Source organism: Macaca mulatta, chromosome 12, assembly GCF_049350105.2.
Source record: "Macaca mulatta isolate MMU2019108-1 chromosome 12, T2T-MMU8v2.0, whole genome shotgun sequence".
Classification (NCBI taxonomy): Eukaryota; Metazoa; Chordata; class Mammalia; order Primates; family Cercopithecidae; genus Macaca; species Macaca mulatta.
This window is the reverse complement of record NC_133417.1, coordinates 106,216,377-106,240,720: the sequence shown is the minus strand read 5'-3', so window position 1 is coordinate 106,240,720 and position 24,344 is coordinate 106,216,377. Positions and strand designations below refer to the sequence as shown.

Sequence of the window (24,344 nt, the reverse complement as noted above, 5' to 3'; positions counted from 1 at the left end):
GGCCCGCCCCGCCGCAGCCCCCGCCCCCGGCCCACCCGGCCTGTGGCTGCAGGGTGGCAGCGGCGCGGTGTAGGCGGCAGCAGCAGCGGCAGCGTTTATGTCGGGTCCCACGGGGCCTCGCAGCAGCATGGCGGTACCTGATCAGCAGCAGCACCAGCTACATGCTCCAGGACGGGCTCACCGCACAGCAGCTCTTTGCCAGTGACCAGGGACTCACCTACAACAACTTCTTGATTCTCCCAGGATTCATAGACTTCATAGCTGATGAGGTGGACCTGACCTCAGCCCTGACCCGATGGTCACGCTGAAGACGCCACTGGTCTCCTCCCCCATGGACAGTGTGACAGAGGCTGACATAGCCATCGCCATGGCTCTGATAGGAGGTATTAGTTTCATTCACCACAACTCACTCCAGAGTTTCAGGCCAGTGAGGTGCAGAAGGTCAAGAAGTTTGAACAGGACTTCAACACGGACCCGGTGGTGCTAAGTTCCTCGCACACTGTGGGTGATGTGCTGGAGGCCAAGATGCGGCATGGCTTCCCTGGCATCCCCATCATGGAGACAGGCACCATGGGCAGCAAGTTGGTGAGCATCGTCGCCTCCCGAGACATCGATTTTCTTGCTGAGAAGGACCACACCACCCTCCTCAGTGAGGCAAAGACGCCAAGGATCGAGCTAGTGGTGGTTCCAGAAGGTGTGATGTTGAAAGAGGCAAATGAGATCCCACAGCTTAGCAAGAAAGGGAAGCTGCCTACCGTCAATGATCAAGATGAGCTGGTGGCCATTATCACCGACACCCACCTGAAGAAGAACCGAGACTACCCTGCGGCTTGCGAGGATTCCCATAAGCAGCTGCTGTGCGGGGCAGCTGTGGGCACCCGTGAGGATGACAAATACTGCCTGGACCTGCCCACCCAGGTAGGCGTCGACATCATAGTCTTGAACTCGTCCCAAGGGAACTCAGTGTATCAGATTGCCATGGTGCATTACATCAAACAAAAGTACCCCCACCTCCAGGTGACTGGAGAGAACGTTGGTGACAGCAGCCCAGGCCAACAACCTTATTGACACTGGTGTGGACGGGCCGCGCATGGGCATGCGCTGCGGCTCCATCTACATCACCCAGGAAGTGATGGTCTTCGGTCGGCCCCAAGGCACTGCTGTGTACAAGGTGGCCAAGCATGCCCAGCGCTTTGGTGTGCCCATCATAGCCAGTGGCAGCATCCAGACCGTGGGGCATGTGGTCAAAGCCCTGGCCCTTGGAGCCTCCACAGTGACGATGGGCTCCTTGCTGGCCGCCACCACGGAGGCCGGCGAGTACTTCTCAGACGGAATGTACCTCAAGAATTATCGGGGCATGGGCTCACTGGATGCCATGCAGAAGAGCAGCAGCAGCCAGAAACAATACTTCAATGACAGGGATAAGGTGAAGATCACACAGGGTGTCTCGGGCTCCATCCAGGACCAAGGGGCCATTCAGAAGTTCATGCCCTACCTCATAGTGGGCATCCAGCATGGCTGCCAGGATTTCGGGGCCTGCAGCCTGTCTGTCCTTCGGTCCATGATGTGCTCAGCGGAGCTCAAGTTTGAGAAGCGGACCATGTCGGCCCAGATCGAGGGTGGCGTCCATGGCCTGCACTCTTACGAGAAGCGACTGTACTGAGGACAGCGGTGCAGGGCGAGGTGGTGGAGGGAGTGCACCCCAGTGTCCACCTTCGGGCACAGCCTCCCTCCATCACTGAGTCCACAGATTTGCACTACAGGTTCCCCAGCTCCTTTCCAGGGAGAGAGGAGGGGAGGCTCTGAGAGGTCTGCGGCCACCCTCACTGAGCATCCCCTGCAGAGTCAGGACAGCTCCCTGGGTTAGGCTGCCCTGGGATACCCCCTGAATCCAGCCAGCCAGGCTCTCAGGCCCTGCACCTGCCTCAGGTCTTTCTTGCTGCAGCCTGCTCCAGCCCAGCCCCCACCCCAGGGGCAGGAGGCTCCTCCTGGCTTCTCCTGTAGGGCACCTCCCTGTCCCCAGTCCCCCAGGAAATGGTGCTCTCCTGGCCCTGCCTCTGGCCCTTCCCGGGCTGCTGCCCCCTCAGCCATGTGGCACTTCTGAGCTCCTGACCTAGGCCAAGGGGAGGTCTCTGCCCCCTTCCCTGGCCCTGGGCTATCCTTGGGTCCTGCTCCTCAGGCCACTCCCCAGTCCCTGGCCCTGGGGAGGAGGCCGCCCTGGTCATGGCTGCCTGCCTGTTATTCCTGACTCACCACCGTCCCCAGGTGTACCATTCCTGCCCTCTCCTCAGCTGCAGTTGAAGGCTTTAACTTTGCACACTTTGGGATCCCTGTCGAGTCACTGTGTGTTAAATAATCGGAATAAATCAAGTAGGTCTCAAAAAACAAACAAAAAAAAAGAATGGAGTATAAATGCTACTTCTGTTCTCGATCTTTGATCAGACAAATTTAGAGTGTGTTGGGGTGGAAGAGTGCTCTATAGATCAATGAGTCTCAGCCATGCCCTTTAGGCTGTGATGCCATGGTGGCAGTGAACTTGCTAACAGAGCCGAAGCTGAGGCTGAGTCTAAAAGACAATGAGGGATGCAAGTAAGGGAGAAGGCCAATGTGAGTCTGGTCCTTTTTATCAAGGAAAAAATCGAATGTGCTCTTTTCCGTAAGGAAGTTTTGTGAAATTTGGGACACATGCAAGGAAAGTATGAGACCCAAGTGACATCACCCGAAGTTGGATAGTGGTTGTGAGGCCAAATACCAGAGCAAGGCAGTAGGGTTCAGCATACATGCAAAACTCCTGAATGTCCATAGCTCTGCCAGCCTGTGCAGATCCCAGATTCTTTCTTGAAGACTGAAATGTTAAGAACTGCTTGGCAGCATTTTGCAGAGATCATGAATATACAGGGCAATGGAGTTGGCAGATCTGAGATATGAAGAATATAAAGGGACGTGATTTCTAGCCACAAGCTAAAGGGGGCTTTGGTCATCTGGGTTCCATTCCATCCACCTATCCAACAAATGAATCTTTACCAGTCACGCCCCGCCCCATGCACAGAGTACTTCCTCTAGGCCACTGAGAGGCCAAAATTCTTACCAGACTGCTTGTATTTCTGGATTTTTGTCTTCAGGTCTATTCTGTGGATGTTCTTTAGGCATTTTTCTAATAAATCCAGTTGATCTGGGGCAACCAGATTTAGTTTCTCCAACTCAACCACAAGGTCCAAGAAACTCTAAGAGAACCACCAACAAAAAACAAACGTCAATAGAGCTAGCTAGACCAGGTGCAGTAGCCCATGCCTGTAATCCCAGCACTTTGGGAGGCTGAGGCGGGAAGACTGCTTGAGCCCAAGAGTTCGAGACCAGCCTGAGCAAAACAGCGAGACCTCCATCTCTACAAAAAAATAAAAAAATAAGCTGAGTGCAGTGGTACACACCTGTGGTCCCAGCTACTCAGGAGGCAGAGGTGGAGGATCACTTGAACCCAGAGGTCAAGGCTGTAGTGAGCCATGATTGTGCCATGGTACTCCAGCCTAGGCAGCAGAGTGAGACCCTGTCTCCAAATAAAAAAAAAAAAAATAGAGCTGACTAATAAGCCCCAGATGCAAACCTCAGTCCATGTGATTTATAGCAGTAAGAAGATGTGACAAGATGAGCCCTTTCAGTGACCTTCAGTGATCTTAAACCAGGTATCTCTGTCATGAGCAATTTAAGACTCCTGATTTTTACTCAGAACAGAGGTGGTGGTATAAGTTTTTTGGTCATCAATCTGCTCCTTGGTTGCAGACAGACACGTGGGCCATGTTGTGTCATTGAGAAGGACCATGAAAGAGCAGGGCTGAAACGAGAACCCTCCTGAGTTTATTATTTTCCAAAAGGCCAGGCTGGTCTCATAGTGAAAAACTCTAAGGGCTTCTCTGAAAAAGGGAGAAGGAAGGTAGCTGGGGAAAGACTTTATGAGAAAAATCACATGATATAGTTTTAAAGTTTCCAAAATATTTGAATCAATGCTAGACCTTCCAACTCATTCTGACCTTCTGACTCAGGGGGTTATAAAAAAGTGAAATTACAACAAGGTTTGAGTGTTCTGCTATTCATTTACCTTGGGCCACAGTGATTATGAACAAACTATAGTTCAGAAACAGGCATTGCTTTGGGATCTATTTCCTTTGCATTTAACATTTGGTTACTGAAGTGCTATCTTTATTTTTGAAAATAATAATCATAATTTAAATATATATAAATGACTGGGAGAGACAATTACTAGCAGAAACCAAAAAGGGAGTTCTAGTTTCATTTTCCTTCCCATTTTGCGTTTAATGGGACTTAAGAAACAAAACTAAAATCATTAGGAACATGAGGAAATTCTCAAGCAATGACTTATCTGAATCGTCAGAGGCAGGCACTGGTCTGCCTATTTTGAGGACCTATTGTCATATTTTAGAAACAATAGGTTCTCAAACATTTCCTGGCCTATCCTTAGGTCAACAGTACCACGTAGGGCCAACTGGAATGTTGTTTTATTTAATTAATTTATTTTTTTGAGATGGAGTCTCGCTCTGTAGCCCAGGCTGGAGTGCAATAGCACAATCTTGGCTTACTGCAACCTCTGCCTCCTGAGTTCAAGCAATTCTCATGCCTCAGCCTCCCAAGTAGCTGGGATTACAGGCGCCCACCACCATGCCCAGCTAATTTTTATATTTTTAGTAGCAATGAGGTTTTGCCATGTTGGCCAGGCTGGTCTTGAACTCCTGACCTCAAGTGATCTGCCCGGCTTGGCCTCCCAAAGTGCTGGGATTACAGGCATGAGCCACTGTGCTAGGCCAACTGGAGTTTAAATATTTTTCTTTTTTGTTGTTGCTGTTTTTTTGAGACGGAGTCTTGCTCTGTCGCCCAGGCTGTAGTGCAATGGTGCAATCTCGGCTCACCGCAACCTCTGCCTCCTGGGTTCAAGTGATTCTCCTGCCTCCGCCTCCTGTAGCTGGGATTATAGGCGCCTACCACCACGCCAGCTAATTTTTTGTATTTTTAGTAGAGATGGAGTTTCACCAGGTTGGCCAGGCTGGTCTCAAACTCCTGACCTCAGGTGATCCACCCACCTCTGTCTCTCAAAGTGCTAGGATTACAGGCATGAGCCACCACGCCAGGCCATGGATTTTAAATATTTTTCTAGTAATCATGACACATCCCCTAGATCTTCATCACTACCTGGTTTTCTTTTCTTTTTTTTTTTTGAGACAGAGTTTTGCTCTGTCACCCAGACTGGAGTGCAGCGGCGCGATCTTGGCTCACTGCAAGCTCTGCCTCCCGGGTTCATGCCATTCTCCTACCTCAGCCTCCCAAGTAGCTGGGACTACAGGCGCCTGCCACCACGCCCAGCTACTTTTTTTGTATTTTTAGTAGAGATAGGGTTTCACCGTGTTAGCCAGGTTGGTCTCGATCTCCTGACCTCGTGATCCACCTGCATCGGCCTCCCAAAGTGCTGGGATTACAGGCGTGAGCCACCGCATCCGGCCTCCTGGTTTTCAACTCTAAATCTCTACTTTTACCATTTCCCAGATACATCAGTCACAAGAACCTCCCCCCACCCCACTCCTACGTGCAGCCTAGATCCCACACTGACCTTGAGTCAGCTGAGGAGAAAGAGATGGCAGTAGGAGAGCAATACCATAATGGACTAGCACCTCCTTCCTGTTTCCACCCAGCACAAGCAGATGGGATGTCCTCCCCACACCCCCGTCAAACCAGGGAGGGAAACACATATGAGCCAGGCCTATGAATTTTACAGAAATAAGGATAAAATCCAAGGATAAAAGAAACATCCAAGGCCACACCAGAAGATATTATTATCCTATTTCTTCAATTCATAAACCAATTCTCTTCCCATTCATGTTATTTAAAAACCACCTGAGATGTCTGACTCCCACTACAGTGGCAGCAGACTGCCTGCTTCCCTCTCTCTGTATCAAAAATAGTAGCTCCCACTTCTGATAGGCTCTTGGGACCATGAACCAAAAAGAAGAAAACTCACCTTCTCCTTGCTTATCTTGCCTCGGCCCATGTAATCCTTCATGAGGAAAATTAATGAGGATACATCAGATTTATCTAAATCCTCACCGATCTCTGCCATCAGCACTCTGCAAACCAGAAAAGTTCATTTAGTTAATTCAGACACAAGTCCTAAGACAACTCGAAGTGCCCACACCTCCCCTATGCAACAATGGATTGAAAGACTAGTTCTTGCCCCTGTGTAAATGTGTCCCTCCCTCATAAAACAGCAAGCCTGGATCACCCCAGGAAGAGATCTTAAGGGAACTCAAAAAAGGGATCTTGTCTTTGCCCATTTAATAGGAGATGGTACCTCCTTTGCCAACTAACAGCTTCTGAAAACAACTCAGAGAATGGAAACTTCCCTAAAGAATCCCCTAGCTCCCCCAGAGGTTATAGTGAAATGACTTAAGAACCCAAATGACTAACATAAAAGGCAGAAATAGAATTTGAAGGAGCCTTGTCGTCTCTGTTTAACAAGCTCTCAGGTGATGTTGATTCAAGGACCAGATTTTGAATTGCAAGATGCTAAAGGAAAGAAATACCTGACATACCCCAGCCCACTTCTGAACTTAAAGGGTACAGGCATCTGGATCACGGGGATTCTGAACTTAGATGTCTTTGCCTAGAAAGCCTCTCCTGACTCAGGGGTGGCTGGAGCGAACGCTATATATATATATATGTATAATTTTTTTTTTCCAGGAAATAGACTTTGAGAACCAATAACTGCATTTTACTGGGGGCTCCTAAGGACAACTTATGGTTAGTATTGTTATCATGACATTGTCATCAGGCCATTTTCCCAGTTAGCCTCTCAGATTCTCGAGGATGACAGATTTTTCATTTTGTCCTAGAGCTTATCAAAACACTTAGCACATGCCAATACACAATGAAGCCCACTCACCAGATGAATAAATAAATCTAACACTCCCCTTCTACTGGCCCCCTTCTCTTCCCAGAGGGCCTGAAGAATCTCCACTCATCATAGCAAGGAAATGGGAAAAGGAGAGATTGCCCTAATTTACTCACTGAAACTCAGCTGGCACCTCCCAGAAAGTTTGAAGACTACTGACATTAAAACTGATGGCTGAATAGGTGGAAGATTTAAAAAAACAATAGTAACAACAATGATGATAATCCCTTGTATCTGTAGAGTGCTTCACAGTTTAAAAAGTACTTCACATAGTAAATTATTATAGCTGATGCTCACAACAACCTTGTAAGGTCGGGTATTATTATTTTTCGCTTTACAAGTAGGAAAACAAAGGCCCAACAAGGTTAGTGATTGGCCCAGGCTGCCTGGCCGTAACTGGTAGATCTGAGGCTTGAAACAGGTCTTCCAGCTACAGTGAGCTATGATCACGCCACTGCACTCCAGCCTGGGTGACAGAGCAAGACCCTGTCTCAAAAAAAAAACAAAAAACAAAAAAACAGGCTTTCCAAGGTCAAATCTCATATACTTCCCAGAGCCCACACTGCTTTCAGCTCTTTTTGGTATAGTTCTTGATAATATATATCATCTCCAAATACACATTATCAACATAATAAAAGGCTGGTGGTCGAGAGAAAAAACACCAGCTGGGCACGGTGGCTCACGCCTATAATCCCAACACTTTGAGAGGCCGAAGAGGGCAGATCACTTGAGGCTGGGAATTCAAGACCAGCCTGGCCAACATGGCAAAACCCTGTTTCTAGTAAAAATACAAAAATTAGCCAGACATAGTGGTGCATGCCTGTAATCCCAGCTACTCAGGAGGCTGAGGCGGGAGAATCACTTGAACCCAGAGACAGAGGTTACAGTGAGCCAAGATCGCACCACTGCACTCCAGCCTGGGCTACAGAGCGAGACTTTGTCTCAAAAAAAAGAAAACACCAACTTAAAGTTACAAGTTATCTTCCTTTACCCAGGAACTCAGTCTGTCAGTAGCTTCCATGCCCCTCTGAACCTCAAAAGACATTAACATGTGAGCAGGAGGAAGGAGCAACCCAAAGCTTGTGGGAACTAAAGCAGACTCCAGTGGCCGTTTCCTCTTCGACTGAAGGGGCTAAGATGTGGTTAACTGAAAAGATTTTCAATTCGGGCTCTCCAACGTCTCCAAGGGCAGGAAGCACAGGAAAGGAGCCCACCCTGATAAACTTCCTCAGCAGGGGTAGGGCCAACGGGGATTCAGAAGGGATGATGGAGTTTCTACAAAGGTAGGAAGATTGCTGTCAGACTTGTTATTTCCTTTCTTTGTACCAGAAATTATCAAGGACTGACTTCACAGAAAATGAACTAGTAAACACCACCACAGATCTCACACTGTCAGAGGCTGGCAAGAATGACTAGCTCTTAGTCATTCCTATCTTTCTTCATGTCTTGTCATTCTATCCTTCAGGCAAACACATACCATCTGTCCCTTCTACTTGCATATGATCCCAATTCCTTTGAGAAAGCATGTTTCAGCCAGGGGCAATGGCTCACGCCTGTAATCCCAGCACTCTGGGAAGCCAAGGCAGGTGGATCACTTAAGGTCAAGAGTTCAAGACCAGCCTGGCCAACATGGTGAAACCCCGTCTCTACTAAAAATACAAAAAAAAAAAAAAAATTAGCCAGGCATGGTAGCGCACGCCTGTAGTCCCAACTACCTGGGAGGGTGAGGCTGAAGAATCGCTTGAACCCAGAAGGCGGAGGTTGCCGTGAGCCAAGATCACGCCACTGCACTCCAGCCTGGGCAACAGAGTGAGACTCTGTCAAAAGAGAAGAGAAGAGAAGAGAAAGGAAGAGAGAGAAAGTTTCAAGAATTTAAAGGGTTCACAGGAATGAAGTGACGTCATCTGGCAGTTGGATAAGTGGGCAGAGACAGTAAAGTGGCTGCATTTCTTATTATCCTCGTTTCTGCCATTCAGTAGAGTCTGAGACACTTCAATCCCTCCCACCTATCCAGCCTCAGGAAGAGGTGATGAATTACCTATAGTCCGAAACAAGGTGAGGGTTCCTGAGCAGGTGGGTCTCCACAGCTTTTCTGTCCATCTTCAAGATCCGTTTGAGCAGGTCAAATCGCCTCACTCTGTAGAGCAGTTCAGCCAAGTCCCCGACAGACAGCTTACCTCTTTCACGTAAAATATCCAGAAGGTCCCTGACATTAGGTGGAACCACATCTACAGCAACATCCCGGCACAAAAAGAGCAGCATCTCCTTCTCATCTGTGTCAAGTGCTTCTTCGACCTGATGGATGACCTCAGCAGACATCCTACTCTTAGACTACAGAAGCTCACAAGGGTCTGCAGAAGTACAGCTCCGGGTCAGTCAACAGAAAGCCAGCAGGCAGGCAGTCAACTTCATTTCTGAGGGCTGACTTCATTTCTTTCAGAATCCTTTCCAGTGGGGGAGTTCTGTGGTTAAAAGGGAATTTTTCTGAAAATCTTATCAAGCTACCTTACGCCTAAGATTGAAAGTATGGGCTCTTTCTTTCTTGGTGGTCTCCCTGACCTAAGTAGATTAACTTCTATAGAAAGGGATCTATAGAAGTCTATAGAAAGGGATCCTTGGTAGACAGAGCCAAAATGTCAGACTAATCCAAAGAGACAGAGAAGAAAACCTACATTGTAAAGGAAATGAAACAACAGATGAAATCATCTCCTAGGAAACCCCACATTCTTTTTCAGAATTCATCAGAATGTAAAACATGTTACAGGGAAAATTACAACTAAGGGGTGAATGGCCTCAGTAGGAGGAATAGGGAAGAAGTATGTAGTAGGAGGAAGAGGGAAAAGCCCAATGACAGACAGCCTGACTAAACTAGAGAAACTTGCCTCACAGGGTTAAATCTCCACTTCAATGACTCCACCCACGTGGCCTTGAACAAACAATGGGGAAAAGAAGTTTCTGTCCCTATGCCACTCCTTTTTTCTAGTTGCTCTCCTACTTCAAAAGCCCCTCACTCACACCTGGAGGCAGAAACCTCTGCTGCCATCCTCCTAGACCCCAAGCCCTTTTCACAACTTCATCACAAATGCTCACAGAACCTGCCACCAAGTTGTCGGGTTTGGATCATGTCTTCAGACCCTGAGCCCCATGGAGGTGCCAGAGGCCCTGACTCTCAATGCACTGCTACATGGCAGCAATTGCCATCAGTACTTCTGATGTTCTCAGTGAACATCAGGAAGTTACAGAGGATCTGGGGAAAGATCTCACTCCGGGGATGGGGCTGGGTGGGAGGGGTAAGGAGCTCATGCAATGGGTGTGTTCTTAACTTCTTCCATTGAAACATCCTATTTTCTTGCAAAATTTAAGTTGCTAACCAATCTACTCTAAGTTTCACAGCTAAAACTTATGTTAAATCAACTCTTGTGTTCTTTATCTGTTCCTACAAGACAGTATTTCAGGTTAAAACCAAATTTATTAACAAAAAATAAGTGGAAACACAACCCAACTCTAAATTGCCAATGGTTGCTTTGAATTTGTGTTCAAGTATATTTATATATTTATCTAGCTGTATTGAGTGAAAGAAGCACTGAATCCATTTATTTATTAACATACAATATCAGTCCACAAAAGATTTGAGCTATCTTAAATAAAAACACATAAATAGAAAATTTTATATGAGAACAAGGGGAAAAAATTATGTTAGAAATTTGAAATGGGCGTGCCCATTCATCCAAACTTCACTTAATATGATCATTTGTAAATAACTGGAGAAATTAAATTTGCTAAGTTAAATTTACTAAAATAAATTTGCTCAATGACAGTGGAAAAATTAGCACTCAGAAAGATAAATACAAATTTTATGTGCTCTGGAAAGCCCAAATCTATACTCCACTCGCAGGCCAACAGTGCTTTAATCTCTAATTCTCTATTTTTTCACAGTCATCTAACTTCTGTAATTCATAAATATCAACAATATAACAATGCCACCAAGAGTTAACAAAATTAGATAATCATTTTTAAAAACGTGATCTGCTCAGTTTGTTTCTTCCAACCATCACACCCAGTCACGCACACTCAGCAAGAGCACTGGCATACTGTCTTCCCTCTGTGCTCATGGGGGTAGAGTTTGGCAGCAAAATCTAGATTACTCAGTGGTAGCATCTGGCACATTGAAAGAAAATATCAAAAGGAAACTACAGATCCCGTGTGGAGCCAGCCCACTCAGATGCAGCAAAATATCAGCGTGTGTGTATGCTGGAGGCAGTTCACTGTGGCTAGAGGTGCTGGGCACTTGAGAAAGGAGAGCATACTAGAGAGAGGTAGGGCTGGGGTCCGAATAATCACCACTTTGTTGCGGTTTCTTTTAAGCCCAAGCCAAGAAACTAACATAAAAATTACTCTTAGACTAGGGAAGCTCATAAGGTCTTCAGTTTTTTGTAGAGACAGGGTCCCACTGTGTTGCTCAGGCTGGTCTCGAACTCCTGGGCTCAAGTGATTCTCCTGCCTCAACCTTCCAAAATGCTGAGGCTACAGGTGTGAGCCACCACACCCAGATGAGTGAGTTCTTTAGAGCCCAGTAAAAGGACTTGCGCCCATCAGTTACCAGCTCCACCCAGCCTGAGCTGTCGGACTCAGTGTCCCATTCACTTCTTCTGAAGACTCACTTGCCTTCACCTTACTCAGATGAAGGGCAAAAGGAATATCCAAGCCCAATTATTTTTCTTCCCTGCTTTCAAATACCCAATCCTCCTAACTGATCAAGATTCCATTAGTTTCGCTTCTCCCCGCAGTGTTTTCAGCAGTTCACTTTCCCCAGTTAGACAAAATTGGCAACCGTGTGTATTTTCTAGAATTTTAAAGGAATTCCCCTTAACTCCCCTCACAGGCATATTCTAATTTAATGACTATATCTCCCCTTCTTTTCCACACCCACACCCTGGGACAAACTGTCCCCGACCTTCACAACAAGAGCAAATAAAACCTGAGACCAATTTCTGTTTCATTTCTCTTGCAGAAGTCATGAAACTATCGCCAGTTATTACGCAAAACGCCAACAAAGCTTAGGCAAGTCAGAGTTATCTTTCACACACTAGCTAACAGGAGCATCCGGTTCTGGAAACAGAAATACTCCAGGCATTTTTTAATAGAAATTACACTTAATACTGGAACTAACAAAACTGCTGAGAGGACTGGAGGAAGGGGCTCTGAGGTGGGATTCTAACAAAGACTCCTGGGGCTGCTGGAACAACCTTGCCTCAGCCAGGGAAGTGAGGATCAGGAGGCTGCCACTAGAACTGAGCTCAAAGACCCTCTGACAGTGGAGACCCAGAGATCAGAGGGCGCATGCTACAAACTCTGGCCAGCATTTCCAACTATCTCGCCTTTTTCACTCCTGCCTGCCAGCCCTGCAGCATCCAGGGTGACCGAGTCCCAGGAAACCCCTCAGTCGCAGGCAAACAGGGATGGTTGATCACTCCAGCACCCCTGCCTTAATGAGTAAGCCTCTGACACTCCTACAACTCGAGTAGCAAGTAGTTCCGAAGGAAGGGAGAAGAGATAACACAATCTGAAAACTACTTACCACCACACCCTGCTGGTTTCCTGAGCCGGGCCCTATGGCTGCTCAACAGTTTCATTTACAAGAAGACTGGTCAGTTCCTTTCCCACACCCTTCAAGGAGTGCTCCAACCTGCACCACTCTTCCATCCCAACACCACCTCCAATGCCATTTCTCATCCATGTATCAGGCACAAACTCCTGCCACCTTCTACCCTTCCACTGCCCCAGCCGGTCCCTGCTGTCCCTCTGCTTGCCTAAGGCTAAGCCTCCCTGTGTGCCCTCCTGTCTCTACTAAGCCCCTATGTCTACTCTCATGATCCTCTCTCTACCTCCAGAGACGGCTCCTCCCAGCTCGTAAACATGTGCAAGTCTCTTCCATCTTAAAAAATAAAGCCAAAACCCTCAAAAAAGCCTGAGGGTCCCCTAGGCCAACCATCCTTTCACTTTATTCCCTTTCACATAAAGCTGGGACCTCGTGAAGGAACAGTCTGTACTCAGTGCTTCAGTTTCTTCAACCACAATTCACTCCTCAACAGGCCTCCACCTGGATCGCCTCACCCCACCATCTCCTCTACACAGCCACACTCAGTCCTGAGCCTTACTGGAATATGACGCAAAAGGGACAATCAGCAATACTGATGCTGTCTTTATTTAAATTTTGGTATTTTGTTCATCATAGATTTTTGGCATTTATGTCTGTTTTTTAAAATATTGCATTAAAATATTATCTATGTTGATGACTGACTTTTTGAGCACCCCCTTACATGTTGTCCTGAAGCGAGTGCCTTGTTTGCTCCTGCTAATATCCCAGCCCTGATGACACAGCTCTTGTTGAGGCCCTCGTGACCTCCTGGCTGCCACATCCAAAAACTTGGAAGTCCTTTCAACTGATTGCTCAACTCCAGCTGACACTGCTAATTAATCCCTCCTTGAAACTCTTCTCCCTTGGCTGAGCTCACACCACTATATTCTACACAGACCCTTCTCTAACCTTCTCCTACTCCTCAGCATACTCTTTCTGCACCTGTCCCTTAAGTGCTGGTGCCTACCATCCATCTCTCATCCAAACTCATTCCCCTAGTCATTCTGTTCCCCTGCTTCCGACCTTACCCTCTCCAAATCTACCTTCCATCTAAGTGAACTTTCTAAAATTCATGCCTGAACTGGCCAGGCACAGGGGCTCACACCTGTAATCCCAGCACTTTGAGAGGCCAAGGCAGACGGATCACTTGAGGCCAGGAGTTCAAGACCAGCCTGGCCAACATGGCAAAACCCTGTCTCTACTAAAAATACAAAAACAGGTGGCTGAGGCACAAGAATCTCTTCAGCCTGGGAGATGGAGGTTGCCAATGAGCTGAGATGGCGCCACTGCACTCCAGCCTGGGCAACAAGAGTGAAACTCTGTCTCAAAAAAACAAAACAAAACAAAATACCTCTATTGAAGCACTTAACACACTTCCCTGGTACCCACATTAGCCCTAACCAGGTGTCAGCAAATGCAGTTAAGTTCAGTCAGGCTTCTCAACCTTTCTCACAGAACACCAACGCTACCTCCATCAAAGGCACATATTGTTCCTTGTAATCAGTAGCAAAGCATGCGGCAGGACCAGCTAAGCCATCCAAAGATGTACTTAACATTCCCTTCTTTCTACTGCTTCTCTATGTGAAGCAAGGTCATTGTATGGCATGAAAGCAATGTCATGTCCAATGAGCTATGGCATGAATGCAAATGTAATTTCTAAGCAACCCCACAAACTGGGCGGCAATGGAGAAACCTGTCTTGCCAGCTGCAGAAAGCAGCATGCAAACCTGAACTTTCAGGTGTCTGGGAAGCCCCAGTGGAGATGAGAACATGAAACAAAGTGTCATCCAGAAGTTTCTAAAAGGAGAAGAGGTTGCACAATTCTGGGTAAAGTAGAATGTGGCCATCTCACAGAAGTTTTGTGCATTCATCCTGAACATAACAAAATTCACCTTCCTACTCTATTGGTGTGCAGAACAACAGATGATCCCAATTTTAAAATGACATAAAATTAGAAGTTATATTTTATAAAATTCTTTGATGAGGCTGCTATGGTTTGAATGTGTCCCCTCCAAAGTTCAGGTGTTGCCAATACGATAGGATTAAGAGGTGGGGCCTTTAAGAGGTGATCATTCCCTGGAGGCGCCTCCCTCCTGAATGGGATTAGATGACCTTATAAAGGGGGTTGATAAAGGGAGTTTATTTCTTTTTTTTTTTTTGCCCTTCCACCTTTTGCCATGTTAAGACACAGCATTCTTCCCCTCTGCAGAATGCAGTGTTCAAGGCACCAGATTGGAAGTGGGGAGCAGCCCTCACCAGATGTCAGCACCTTGATCTTAGACTTCCCAGCCTCCAGACTGTGAGAAGTAAATTTCTGTTTTTATAAATTACCCTGGTTGTGGGTATTTTGTTATAGCAGCACACAACAGACTAAGACAGAACAGACTTTTCATGACTCTCGGGGAGGCTCCCACAAATTCCAACCAGACAGTATCTCCAATAACTTCCTTGGTTCCTAACAATTACATGTAGGCTGCAGAAAATGAGAATGAATCAGAAATGAGAAAGCATCTAGATCAAAAGATCATAAATCATCATCTAATTGGATACAGAAACATGGCAAAGTCACCAGGAGCAAGGGAGGTAAATCAGTTGATGTAGTGCCCTTAACTAAATTTAAATTTTAACTTTGGCAGGTATATTTGCTCAGCTTACACAACAGATTGCCCACTGTAACTAAAGGTCCAAGAGTGGCCCTGCAGGAGATAGCTCTGTTCAAAATCAGAAACTGTGCATCACACTAGGGACAAACTTCTGATACATAGCTCAAGCACTGAGTATCATCCCCACTTCAGCCCAACCCATAATCTAACTCCAAACCAACAAATATCTCAATGGTCCCTGGACAGTATTTTTCTGTCCCAGCACCTTCACTCAAGCATTTGCCTCCATTTGGAAAGCCCCTTCCCTCCTCTCAGTCTGTGCCTGAAATTATATCTTATCTCTCAAGATAGCTCTTCTATAAGCTTGTCTTGATCCCCAAATCAAGTCATCTCTTCCTGCTTTGTAGCACTGTTTGTGTTCTCTTCCAGCATTTTATCTTATTCTATCCTATGTGAGACTGAGTTGAGTACTGTCATATGTGGAGGTCCTTGGGGATAGATAGGCTTTTACTCATCTTCATTAGATTATGGTAAACAATGGCCAGGGCTGCCAAGCTCAGCCCTCTTGGGTCTTGAACAGACTGGTCATCATTGGACCATTGCAGCCCATGTGTAATGCTTACTCATCCCTTCATAACATACAATGAAGCAAGATGGAGCTGGTGGTGTAGTTAAGATACCATACTTGGAATCTAGTTGTTGGATTCAGAAGAGTGAGCTCGTGAAAGGAAGCTTTTGCAACTACATGCGTTAACAATGCTATTGCTTTAGAGTGACTTGCAGTGTAATTCTAAGAGGATGGGTAAGTCCCCATGCAAAACTTCCTGGACACTGGCAGGACCTCATTGTGAGTGGGGAGAATACAATGTCTCCAACCAAGGGGATGTTTGGAACTCATCATCAATTTATTACCAGGCTTCAATTTATTTCACAGAGAAAAATGAATAACAGGTCAAGCTGCCTGAGTTTAAGCAAGATGTCAGATTTTAATGCTTTGGCAAAGACTGAGTTCAGAGACCAGGTTTCAACTTCAGGTAGTATGAAGAAGACCTATGGCTTAGCCTCACTTCTTTTTAGGTATCTAAACCATCTGATGTCACCTTTAGAGGAACTGGATGTCTAACTTCATGCAACAGCAGTCAGGAAAACAGGCATTCCTTCTCCTCAAGGTTTTGATCAAAGGAATAAAAAGTGGCTCAAGAAACAATCCCATCTATTCAAGAGAATAGCATACTATCAATTATGCTACATTACTGCAATAAAATATTTAGGAGACATTCTCTTAAGTTAATCTAGACACAATTGGCTTAAATTAAATTTCAACTTGGCAGGTATATTTGCTCAGTTTACACAACAGATTCTCCATTGTAACTAAAGGGCCAAACTTGGCCCTTTGGGAGATAGCTCTGTTCAAAGTCAGAAATTGTACATGATACTAGGGATATAAAGTTCTTAAAATTACTTTTATATAGCATTCATTTTCTATAAAAAGCACTACCTGCTTTTTGCTCTAAGAAAATCTGGAAAATAGAGAAAAGTAGAGAAGAAAATAAAAATAAAAATTAAAAATTAAATTAAATAAATTTAATAAAATTAAAAATAAAAATTCCCCACTTGCTTCAGTCTCATCACCATCCCTGGTACCTACACATCCGTCCCCCTAGTTTCTCATCTCTTGCCTGGTTCCTTGTTCTAGGTTCCTTGACATTCCTGGTGACTACCCAGGTTAAAGGGATAGACTCATTCTACATTTAGGCTGAATGATAGCCAGCACATTTACAGAAAGCCTAGGCAGACAGCAACTGATATAGTGTCTCCTCTGGGGGTATAGCTTTGTGCTATATATAACTTGCCTGTGCTACCACATATTTTATTAACAGCTCCATCACGGAGCACAACCTTATAATTACTTACCAGATTAAAATAATCCAGCCTTATGATTATTTGCCAGATTAAAATAATCCAGCCATGGCTTAGAATAGAACTCAAGTCAAGTATAAAATCTGAACTATGGGGTTTCAATAGCATACCATGGCCAAGGTTTTGAGTGAAACTTTTGCGCTGCTTCTGTTTTCCAACCAGACAGGGAGCTCCAGATAGCAGAGAGAGATCTACGTGCTCCCATTCCTTAGCCCCAGTAGGTGCTCAGTAAACGGTGAAGGAGTTACTTTTTTCATTTAACTCTTGATTCAAAGTTGTGGTTATTGTTGCAGGGAATTTGGTTTACTCACCAGATAGTATTCAAGCAAGAGACTGTCAGGTACCTACTCTTTTAAACAATCTCATTGACTTTGAAAACTACTTTTGGGCCGGGCGCGGTGGCTCAAGCCTGTAATCCCAGCACTTTGGGAGGCCGAGACGGGCGTATCACAACGTCAGGAGATCGAGACCATCCTGGCTAACACAGTGAAACCCCGTCTCTACTAAAAATACAAAAAACTAGCCGGGCGAGGTGGCGGGCGCCTGTAGTCCCAGCTACTCCGGAGGCTGAGGCAGGAGAATGGCGCAAACCCGGGAGGCGGAGCTTGCAGTGAGCTGAGATCCGGCCACTGCACTCCAGCCCGGGCTACAGAGCAAGACTCCGTCTCAAAAAAAAAAAAAAAAAAAAAAAAAAAAAGAAAACTACTTTTGAAAGCTGCAAGTAAAAACAAACAAAAAATACAGATATATAAGCCAAAGGGAAGATACAAAGGAAGTTCAAGGAGAAAACTCAAGAATTTCACAAGTAGGTAAGGTAGCTTTGGTTCCCATTTCTAAAGTCACATGACTAAAGAAACTCATTACCCTGGGAAACATTTTAAACCTTGGAGTAAGTAACTATGAGAGGATTTTTCAATTACATTTTTTAAAGTATATAAATATACATATAAATGATTCACTTCTTCAACTGAAGAGTTCACTGCAGAAGATACAAATTATCTTGAGTATGCAGATGAAAGTAGTATCAAGTGGTGTGTAGCTTCTCTTTCATAACAAGTACTAAATCAACAAAGATGGCAACTCAGTATCGAGAATAAGAGAAAAATAATGTAGAAGATGTTTATCTATTTGGGCCAAAAACCTAAATCACCAAAAAAAGAAAGTGGCTAGAAGTGGAGACCAAAATACAGAACAAGTGTAGAAAAGCAAGCAATTTTCGAAGTAGAATCACTTGAATCCAGGAGGCAGAGGCTGCAGCGAACAGAGATAGCACCACTGCACTCCAGCCTGGGCGACAGAGTGACACTCTGTCTCAAAAAAAAAAAAAAAAAAAAATGTAGCTGGGTGTGGTGGTGCGCACCTGTAGTTCCAGCTGCTCCAGAGGCTGATGTGAGATGATTGCTTGAGCCCAGAGTTAGAAGCTGAAGTGAGCTATGATCACCACTGCACTCCAGCCCGAGCAACAAGCAAGATCTCACCTAGAAAAAAAAAAAAAAAAAAAAAAAAAGGCCCCACCTTGAATCTTTTTTAGAAAAAAGCAGGTTGTAAATAAACACAATTTTAAAAAATGAAATATTTTGCAAACTAGAAAACAAAAATATTATGAGTGTTTTTTAAAAAAAATATGTAAAAGACTGTATTTGAGAGCACAAATGTGGTAAAACAAAACAAAACAAAACAAAACATTACACTGAAACCTTTGGTTATCTGTAGGGAATGAACCCCTGGGGGTTTTCTCTATTTACTTTGCATGTATTTTAACCCAGGTAATTGTAATACAACTTGACTGAAGAGTGTCTGAAGAAAATGCATTACAGTACAGAATGTTAGGTACGATCCTGAAGCAAGTGCAAAGACAGCCGCTGAGCATATGAAAGTACAGAGAAAGGGCACCAGGGTGGGGTGTCAAGTCTTCTGAGGGGAGATGCCAGGAGGAGAGTATAAGGGAGATACAGGGCATTCCAATAATGATAGTGCTTTTCACCTCACCGATCTATAGTAAGAAAGAACGATTGGGTTCTGCAAGTTACCTGGGCATACTAAAAGAAAATACAAAACAAACAAACAAATAAACAAAAAGAACCCATGGTGTCATAACTGCCCCACCATGGCCCACAGGCTTCCTCCAGGCAGGCTGTCAGTGGATCTTGTCTAAACTGCCTTGACTCGAAGTTACCTGTGTTTAGGTAACTGTTGAGTCTTCCTCAACCATATTGTGAGGTTATGGGGACAAGAACCAAGTTTAGATCCATTTCTATGTCCTCGGCACCCAGAACTCTACCTGGCCCAGAGAAGCTCAATAAATGTTGGTAGGATTATACTGAATTAAAGGCAAGGAGGCATTGGAGTCCATAAACACGAGTTTAATTAGCCCCTGGGGCTCTACAGGGAAGAAATAATCAGACTTCAAGGGTGCCCCATTCCCCAGAGTCCATTCCTGGTATTTGAAAGAGCAATATGCCTCGGAGTGTTGTGAGTCCACTGGAGGCTCAAGGAGGAGACCTAGGGCCAAAAGCGAGGACTCAATCCTTTTCTGCCAGTATCGGGGGACAGTGCCCCAACGTCTCAGGAGCCCAGGGCGACACCAGCCCCGGGGCGGGGATCGGGCAGGATTCTCATCTACTCACGCCCGGGCAGCCGTCGGCTCTTCCCACTGGATCTCCGCCGGGACCAACTCCCACCCTCGCCGTACAAGCTCAGACCTGCTGCTCCGCAAAAGCAGAATTGGAAATGCTCCAGATGGGATGAGGAACGAGGACAGAAAGTCAAATATATCAACAGGTGGCTTCGCCGGAGGGCGTCCGAAAACCTCTGCCTACTGAACCGCTTCACGCCTAATCCCCGCCGCCCACCGGCTGAAATGTTACAAGACATAAATTCTCGAATCCTGTCTGCGGAATTCCCCGCCCCCGCGCAGTTGAAACTTGCACAGGGCCACTCGCGTGTCTCTGGGTGGTGATATTCTCCATGCGTGGTCAAAGGGCTTATGCATATCTCAGGACAGTTACGTGCGGCCCCACCAGGACTGAGTGGGGACCGCCGGTGCGCCCCCACCACCTACTAGGAGCTGCGGTAGGACCTCCGATGCCCCAGGGGCCTAGGCAATTTCCGTTTCAGCTTCCTGGAGGCCCCCAGCCCAAGGCTCAAAAAACTGCACGTAATCCCGCCCACCCCGGGTCATGCAAGACTTTCGGGGGTAGGGGGAAACCCAGCGACCCTGCAAATGGCTTCACCTTGGAAACCGGTACAAGGAAGCAAGCAAGTATAAGGAAGCAAGTAACCGGTGTAAGGAAGCAAGTAAGGAGGTCAAATGTCAGTTACAAACAGAAACGTAAAACATAAAGTCGCTAGAGAAAGCCATTTTAACGAGGACATTTGACCCAAAAGCTGTAAGTAAAACAAGTATTAACAAAACAAGAAAATGTATGTAAAGCAAACATTTACAAACATTAAATGTATGTAAAGCAAACAGTAAACATTCAAAACTCCCTTTCGACCCAGTCTTTTTTGTTTAGATCTTGGAGTTGGGCCGGGCGCGGTGGCTCACGCCTGTAATCCTAGCACTTTGGGTGGCCGAGACGGGCGGATCACCTGAGGTCGGGAGTTCGAGACCAGCCTGATCAATATGGAGAAACCCCGTCTCTACTAAAAATACAAAATTAAGGGCATGGTGGTGCATCCCTGTAATCTCAGCAACTTGAGAGGCTGAGGCAGGAGAATTGCTTGAACCCGAGAGGCGGAGGTTGCGGTGAGCAGAGATCTGTGCCATTGCAATCCAGCATGGGCAACAACAGTGAAACTCTGTCTCAAAAAAAAAAAAAAAAAAAAAAAAAAAGATCTTGGAGCTCGAGCCAGGTTTTTTGTTAAACAAAACTTTTGTAAGGTTATTTAGGGGAATCACCAACCCGAAAAGGGCCAAAAACTCCGTTCTTCTTATCTGAAATCTCTCTCTAAAGCAGGTCAAACCTTCCAGAGCCCGCTCTCAGTTCTAGATTATTGCAGTTTGTTGATATTCAAAACGCTTTACTTATGCTATATGCTAACCCCCTACTGGTTTCACCCCTCATTGCTTAAGAACAAATTTCAAATGTCAACCAATTAAAACATTCGTAAGACCTCTGGCGTCCTTGAATTTACTTCCTACTCCGTGGAGCCAAAAACTAATTCTGAATTTCAGTGGCCTTTGTTCTACTGCGTGCCACTGTTAATATTAAAAGAACATGGCCTTCTGTCCAAATCCGGACACTCTCAAGTAAGAACATCTTGAAGTCATTTTACATTTCCCAGTCCTTTTGAAGCGGTGGAAAAATGGCAGAAACAGGTTCATTTTAAAAGGCTCTAAAAACGTTTCTTCAGTCAGGCATTCCCAGCTTTTCCAAGGCAAGCTTTCCTTGCACTTGGGCAAAATAGATATTAAACTGCTCTGGAAAATAACAGCCCTGACTAGGCTATTGTTAAATTCCCTACAGGGCGGCGGCTCCCACTGAGTGAGGTCGAACGCACACACAACTGTTGGGAAAGTCCACGTTCCCAACAACTTTCGAAAGGAAAAGTGCCAGATCTTCTCAACAGTTCACTCCAAGAATTGAACTCTCAAGATCATTTTAAGCAAAGTTTACACAACGCTGAGGACCCGCCACTGAAGCTCGCGGGTGGGCCTCTGCGGTTGCGGCTGCAGGGGGCGGCTAGAGTTAGCCAAGGTTTACTTCCGGTCTCTCAGGTCCATTGGGGTGAAGCTCGGACCGCAGTGGCCCAGGTCGCCCCTTTTTGGGAATCCGGGGCGGAGTTGCCAGCAGAAAGGGTTCGGGGTTTCGGAGCGGGGCGGAAGCGGAAGCGGGGGCATTCCGCTCAGCCCGCGGTAAACAACCGAGATAAGAAATCTACAAAACTGAGTCAGGTTCCAGAAGCGCCCCCGCCATCCCCTGGCCACTGCCGGCCACCTGCAGTTTCCCGGAGCGCAGGGCTGTGAGGAGCGGCAGGAGTGGGACGTGGGCGCGTGGGCGCGCGGCGGCTCAGGGCCTGCTGCAACGCTGACTCAGGGCCGGGCGTCGGGGCTTGGGGTCTGGGACAGCTCCGGCGCCGCCGGCGGGGGGTAGAGCGTGGGGCACGTACCGTCCTGTCGCGGCCGGACTCTCCTGCCGCTGACACCTCAGCCTTAGCTCCCCTAGACGCCCGAAAGGCGCACGCAAGATGGAGGCAAAGAAACCGAAAGCCTGGAAGCGGACTCGGAAGCGGACTCGGTGCTGGGCGATGGCTGTTCGCAGCGCTTCTCTCCCACACCCCCTCCCGTGGTCTTTGGATAGCCCTGGGCTTTGCCTCAGCTGTCACTGGACAAAAGTCCAATAGCCGGCACTCACTGTGTTAGGCCGAGTCCCCATCCCTAGCTCCGGGAGTCCTTTTTAGTTGAGACTCGTCGGTGAGGCTGCCAACTCGCTGTTTCCTGCTTTGGCTTGTGTGACTGAGTATGCAGTAACCGAGGGTGGATGTCGACATAAGTTCCACGCGTTAGGAGTAAACACTGCGAGGTTTTTTGGGGTTTTTTTTTTTTTTTTGCTTGCTTGCTTTCTTCTTTTTTGAGACGGAGTCTCACTGTGCGGCCCAGGCTGGAGTGCAGTGGCGCAATTTCAGCTCACTGCAACATCCGCCTCCCTAGTTCAAGCTATTCTCTTGCCTCAGCCCCCCGAGTAGCTGGAACTACAGGCGCGCACCACCACTCCCGGCTAATTTTTGTGTTTATTAGAGACGGGGTTTCACTGTTGGCCAGGATGGTCTCGAACTCCTGACCTTGTGATCCGCTCGCCTCGGCCTCCCAAACTGCTGGGATTACAGGCGTGAGCCACCCAGCCAGGCGCGAGTGTTTATGATTTGATGTCTGGGAGTCATAGCAAACGTGAACGCACTTTGTGGTTTTTTTGTGTGTATGTTGTTTTTTGTTTTCCTTCTTGAGACAGGGTCTCGCGCTGTCGCCGAGGCTAGAAGGCAGTGGCGCCATCACGGCTCACTGCAGCCTGGACTTCCTGCGCCCAAGCCATCCAACCCCCTCAGCCACCCGAGTAGCTGGGACCACAGGCACAGGCCATCATGCCCGACTAATTTTAGGGTTTCACCATGTTGGCTAGGCTGGTCTCCAACTCCTGGCCTCAAGTGATCCTCGCCCGCCTCGGCCTCCCAAAGTGCTGGGATTACAGGCGTCAGTCACCGCGCCCCGCTAAGTTTTTATTTATTCCTATTATCTATCTACTTTATTGTGATTCTTAAAAAGCTTTAACTTTTCTTGAAATAATTTTAAACTCACAGGAAAGGTGAAGAATAATACCAAGAGAGACTAACTGCAGGACGGCATGAAGAGCTCAGGATTCACCCCTAGTGAAACTGAAAATTATTTAAAACAACAAACAACCATTAACTATTTTAAGCGTCTGAAATGGTCCTAAGGGCAAACAGCAAATGAAGAAACATGTATTCCAAAAAATCTATAAAAATTCTTGCATCAGAATGTGAGAGTTTGTGGTATTTAAAGCAAACCTCTGCCTTTGTGCAGCAAGACAGACTCCACTCCAGACGGCTGCAACTAAGAACCTCTGTCTTCCCACAGCTCCCAGTCAGAGACCAGCATGTCAGCATTTCTCATCTTGCCCCTAGCTACCTGATGCTGAAGCTAAATCCTGGGGAAGTGTGGTGGAGAGGTGGCAAAGTCCTTCTTCCATTCAGAGGCTCTACCTTGGGTGGAGTGCTGAGACACAAGAGGAGACTTTAGCTCTTTTTCTCCATTACTTTCACCCCATATTCACCCCCAACCTTTTTTTTTTTAATCTCTCCATCTTCCCAAGATAGTTACATTCTGATTCTGATTAATCTTCAGTACATATGCTATTACAATCATGTAAACGGTAGTCACAGCCAAGTTAATGTACCAAACTATGATTACTTTTCCTTTCCCACACAACTTTTAGTTTTTTCTGGAGTTAATAATTGTCTTGTTTTGTTGGTTTTTCCATGTAATTAAATACTAAACTGTTTGTCAGTTATCCAAGTTTGGTTTTTTGTTTGTTTTTGAGAAAGGGTCTCACTCCAGGCTGGAGTGCAGTGACCCGCTCACAGCTCACTGCAGCCTTAACCTCCTGCCTCCTGAGTTCAAGGGATCCTTCTGCCTCAGCCTCCTGAGTAGCTAGGACTAGAGGTCCTAGCATGCCACCATGCTAGGTGTGCCACTACAGGTGCCACCATGCCC

The 24,344-nt window shown here is 46.3% G+C and overlaps 1 protein-coding gene and 1 pseudogene across 17 annotated transcripts in view; one reads left to right on the top strand and one right to left on the bottom strand.

Moving 5' to 3' along the window:
- CFLAR (CASP8 and FADD like apoptosis regulator) overlaps window positions 1–22,579 on the bottom strand; it is a 50,072-nt gene extending 27,493 nt beyond the window's left edge. For 3 of the 16 annotated variants that reach the window (XR_013402112.1, XM_015110712.3, XM_015110718.3), the window contains exons 1-4: window positions 22,226–22,579; window positions 8,991–9,414; window positions 6,023–6,128; window positions 3,089–3,224 (exon numbers count right to left, since the gene is read on the bottom strand). Coding sequence is in view for 12 of the 16 variants with exons in the window: in XM_015110712.3 (XP_014966198.1) it covers window positions 3,089–3,224; window positions 6,023–6,128; window positions 8,991–9,271 (523 nt within the window). In the remaining 4 variants the exon portion in view is untranslated. Of the gene's footprint in view, window positions 1–217; window positions 1,776–2,456; window positions 3,002–3,088; window positions 3,225–6,022; window positions 6,129–8,667; window positions 8,765–8,990; window positions 9,415–9,624; window positions 9,818–12,530; window positions 12,811–19,740; window positions 20,949–21,018 lie in introns of those variants that run through there. The other 13 variants (XR_013402113.1, XM_015110713.3, XM_077957364.1 and 10 more) reach the window with 8 other exon arrangements.
- LOC114671391 (inosine-5'-monophosphate dehydrogenase 1 pseudogene) lies at window positions 141–1,663 on the top strand (annotated as a pseudogene). Its single transcript, XR_013402114.1, has one exon. The product of XR_013402114.1 is annotated as an inosine-5'-monophosphate dehydrogenase 1 pseudogene (transcript).
- Window positions 22,580–24,344: the final 1,765 nt, after the last annotated feature.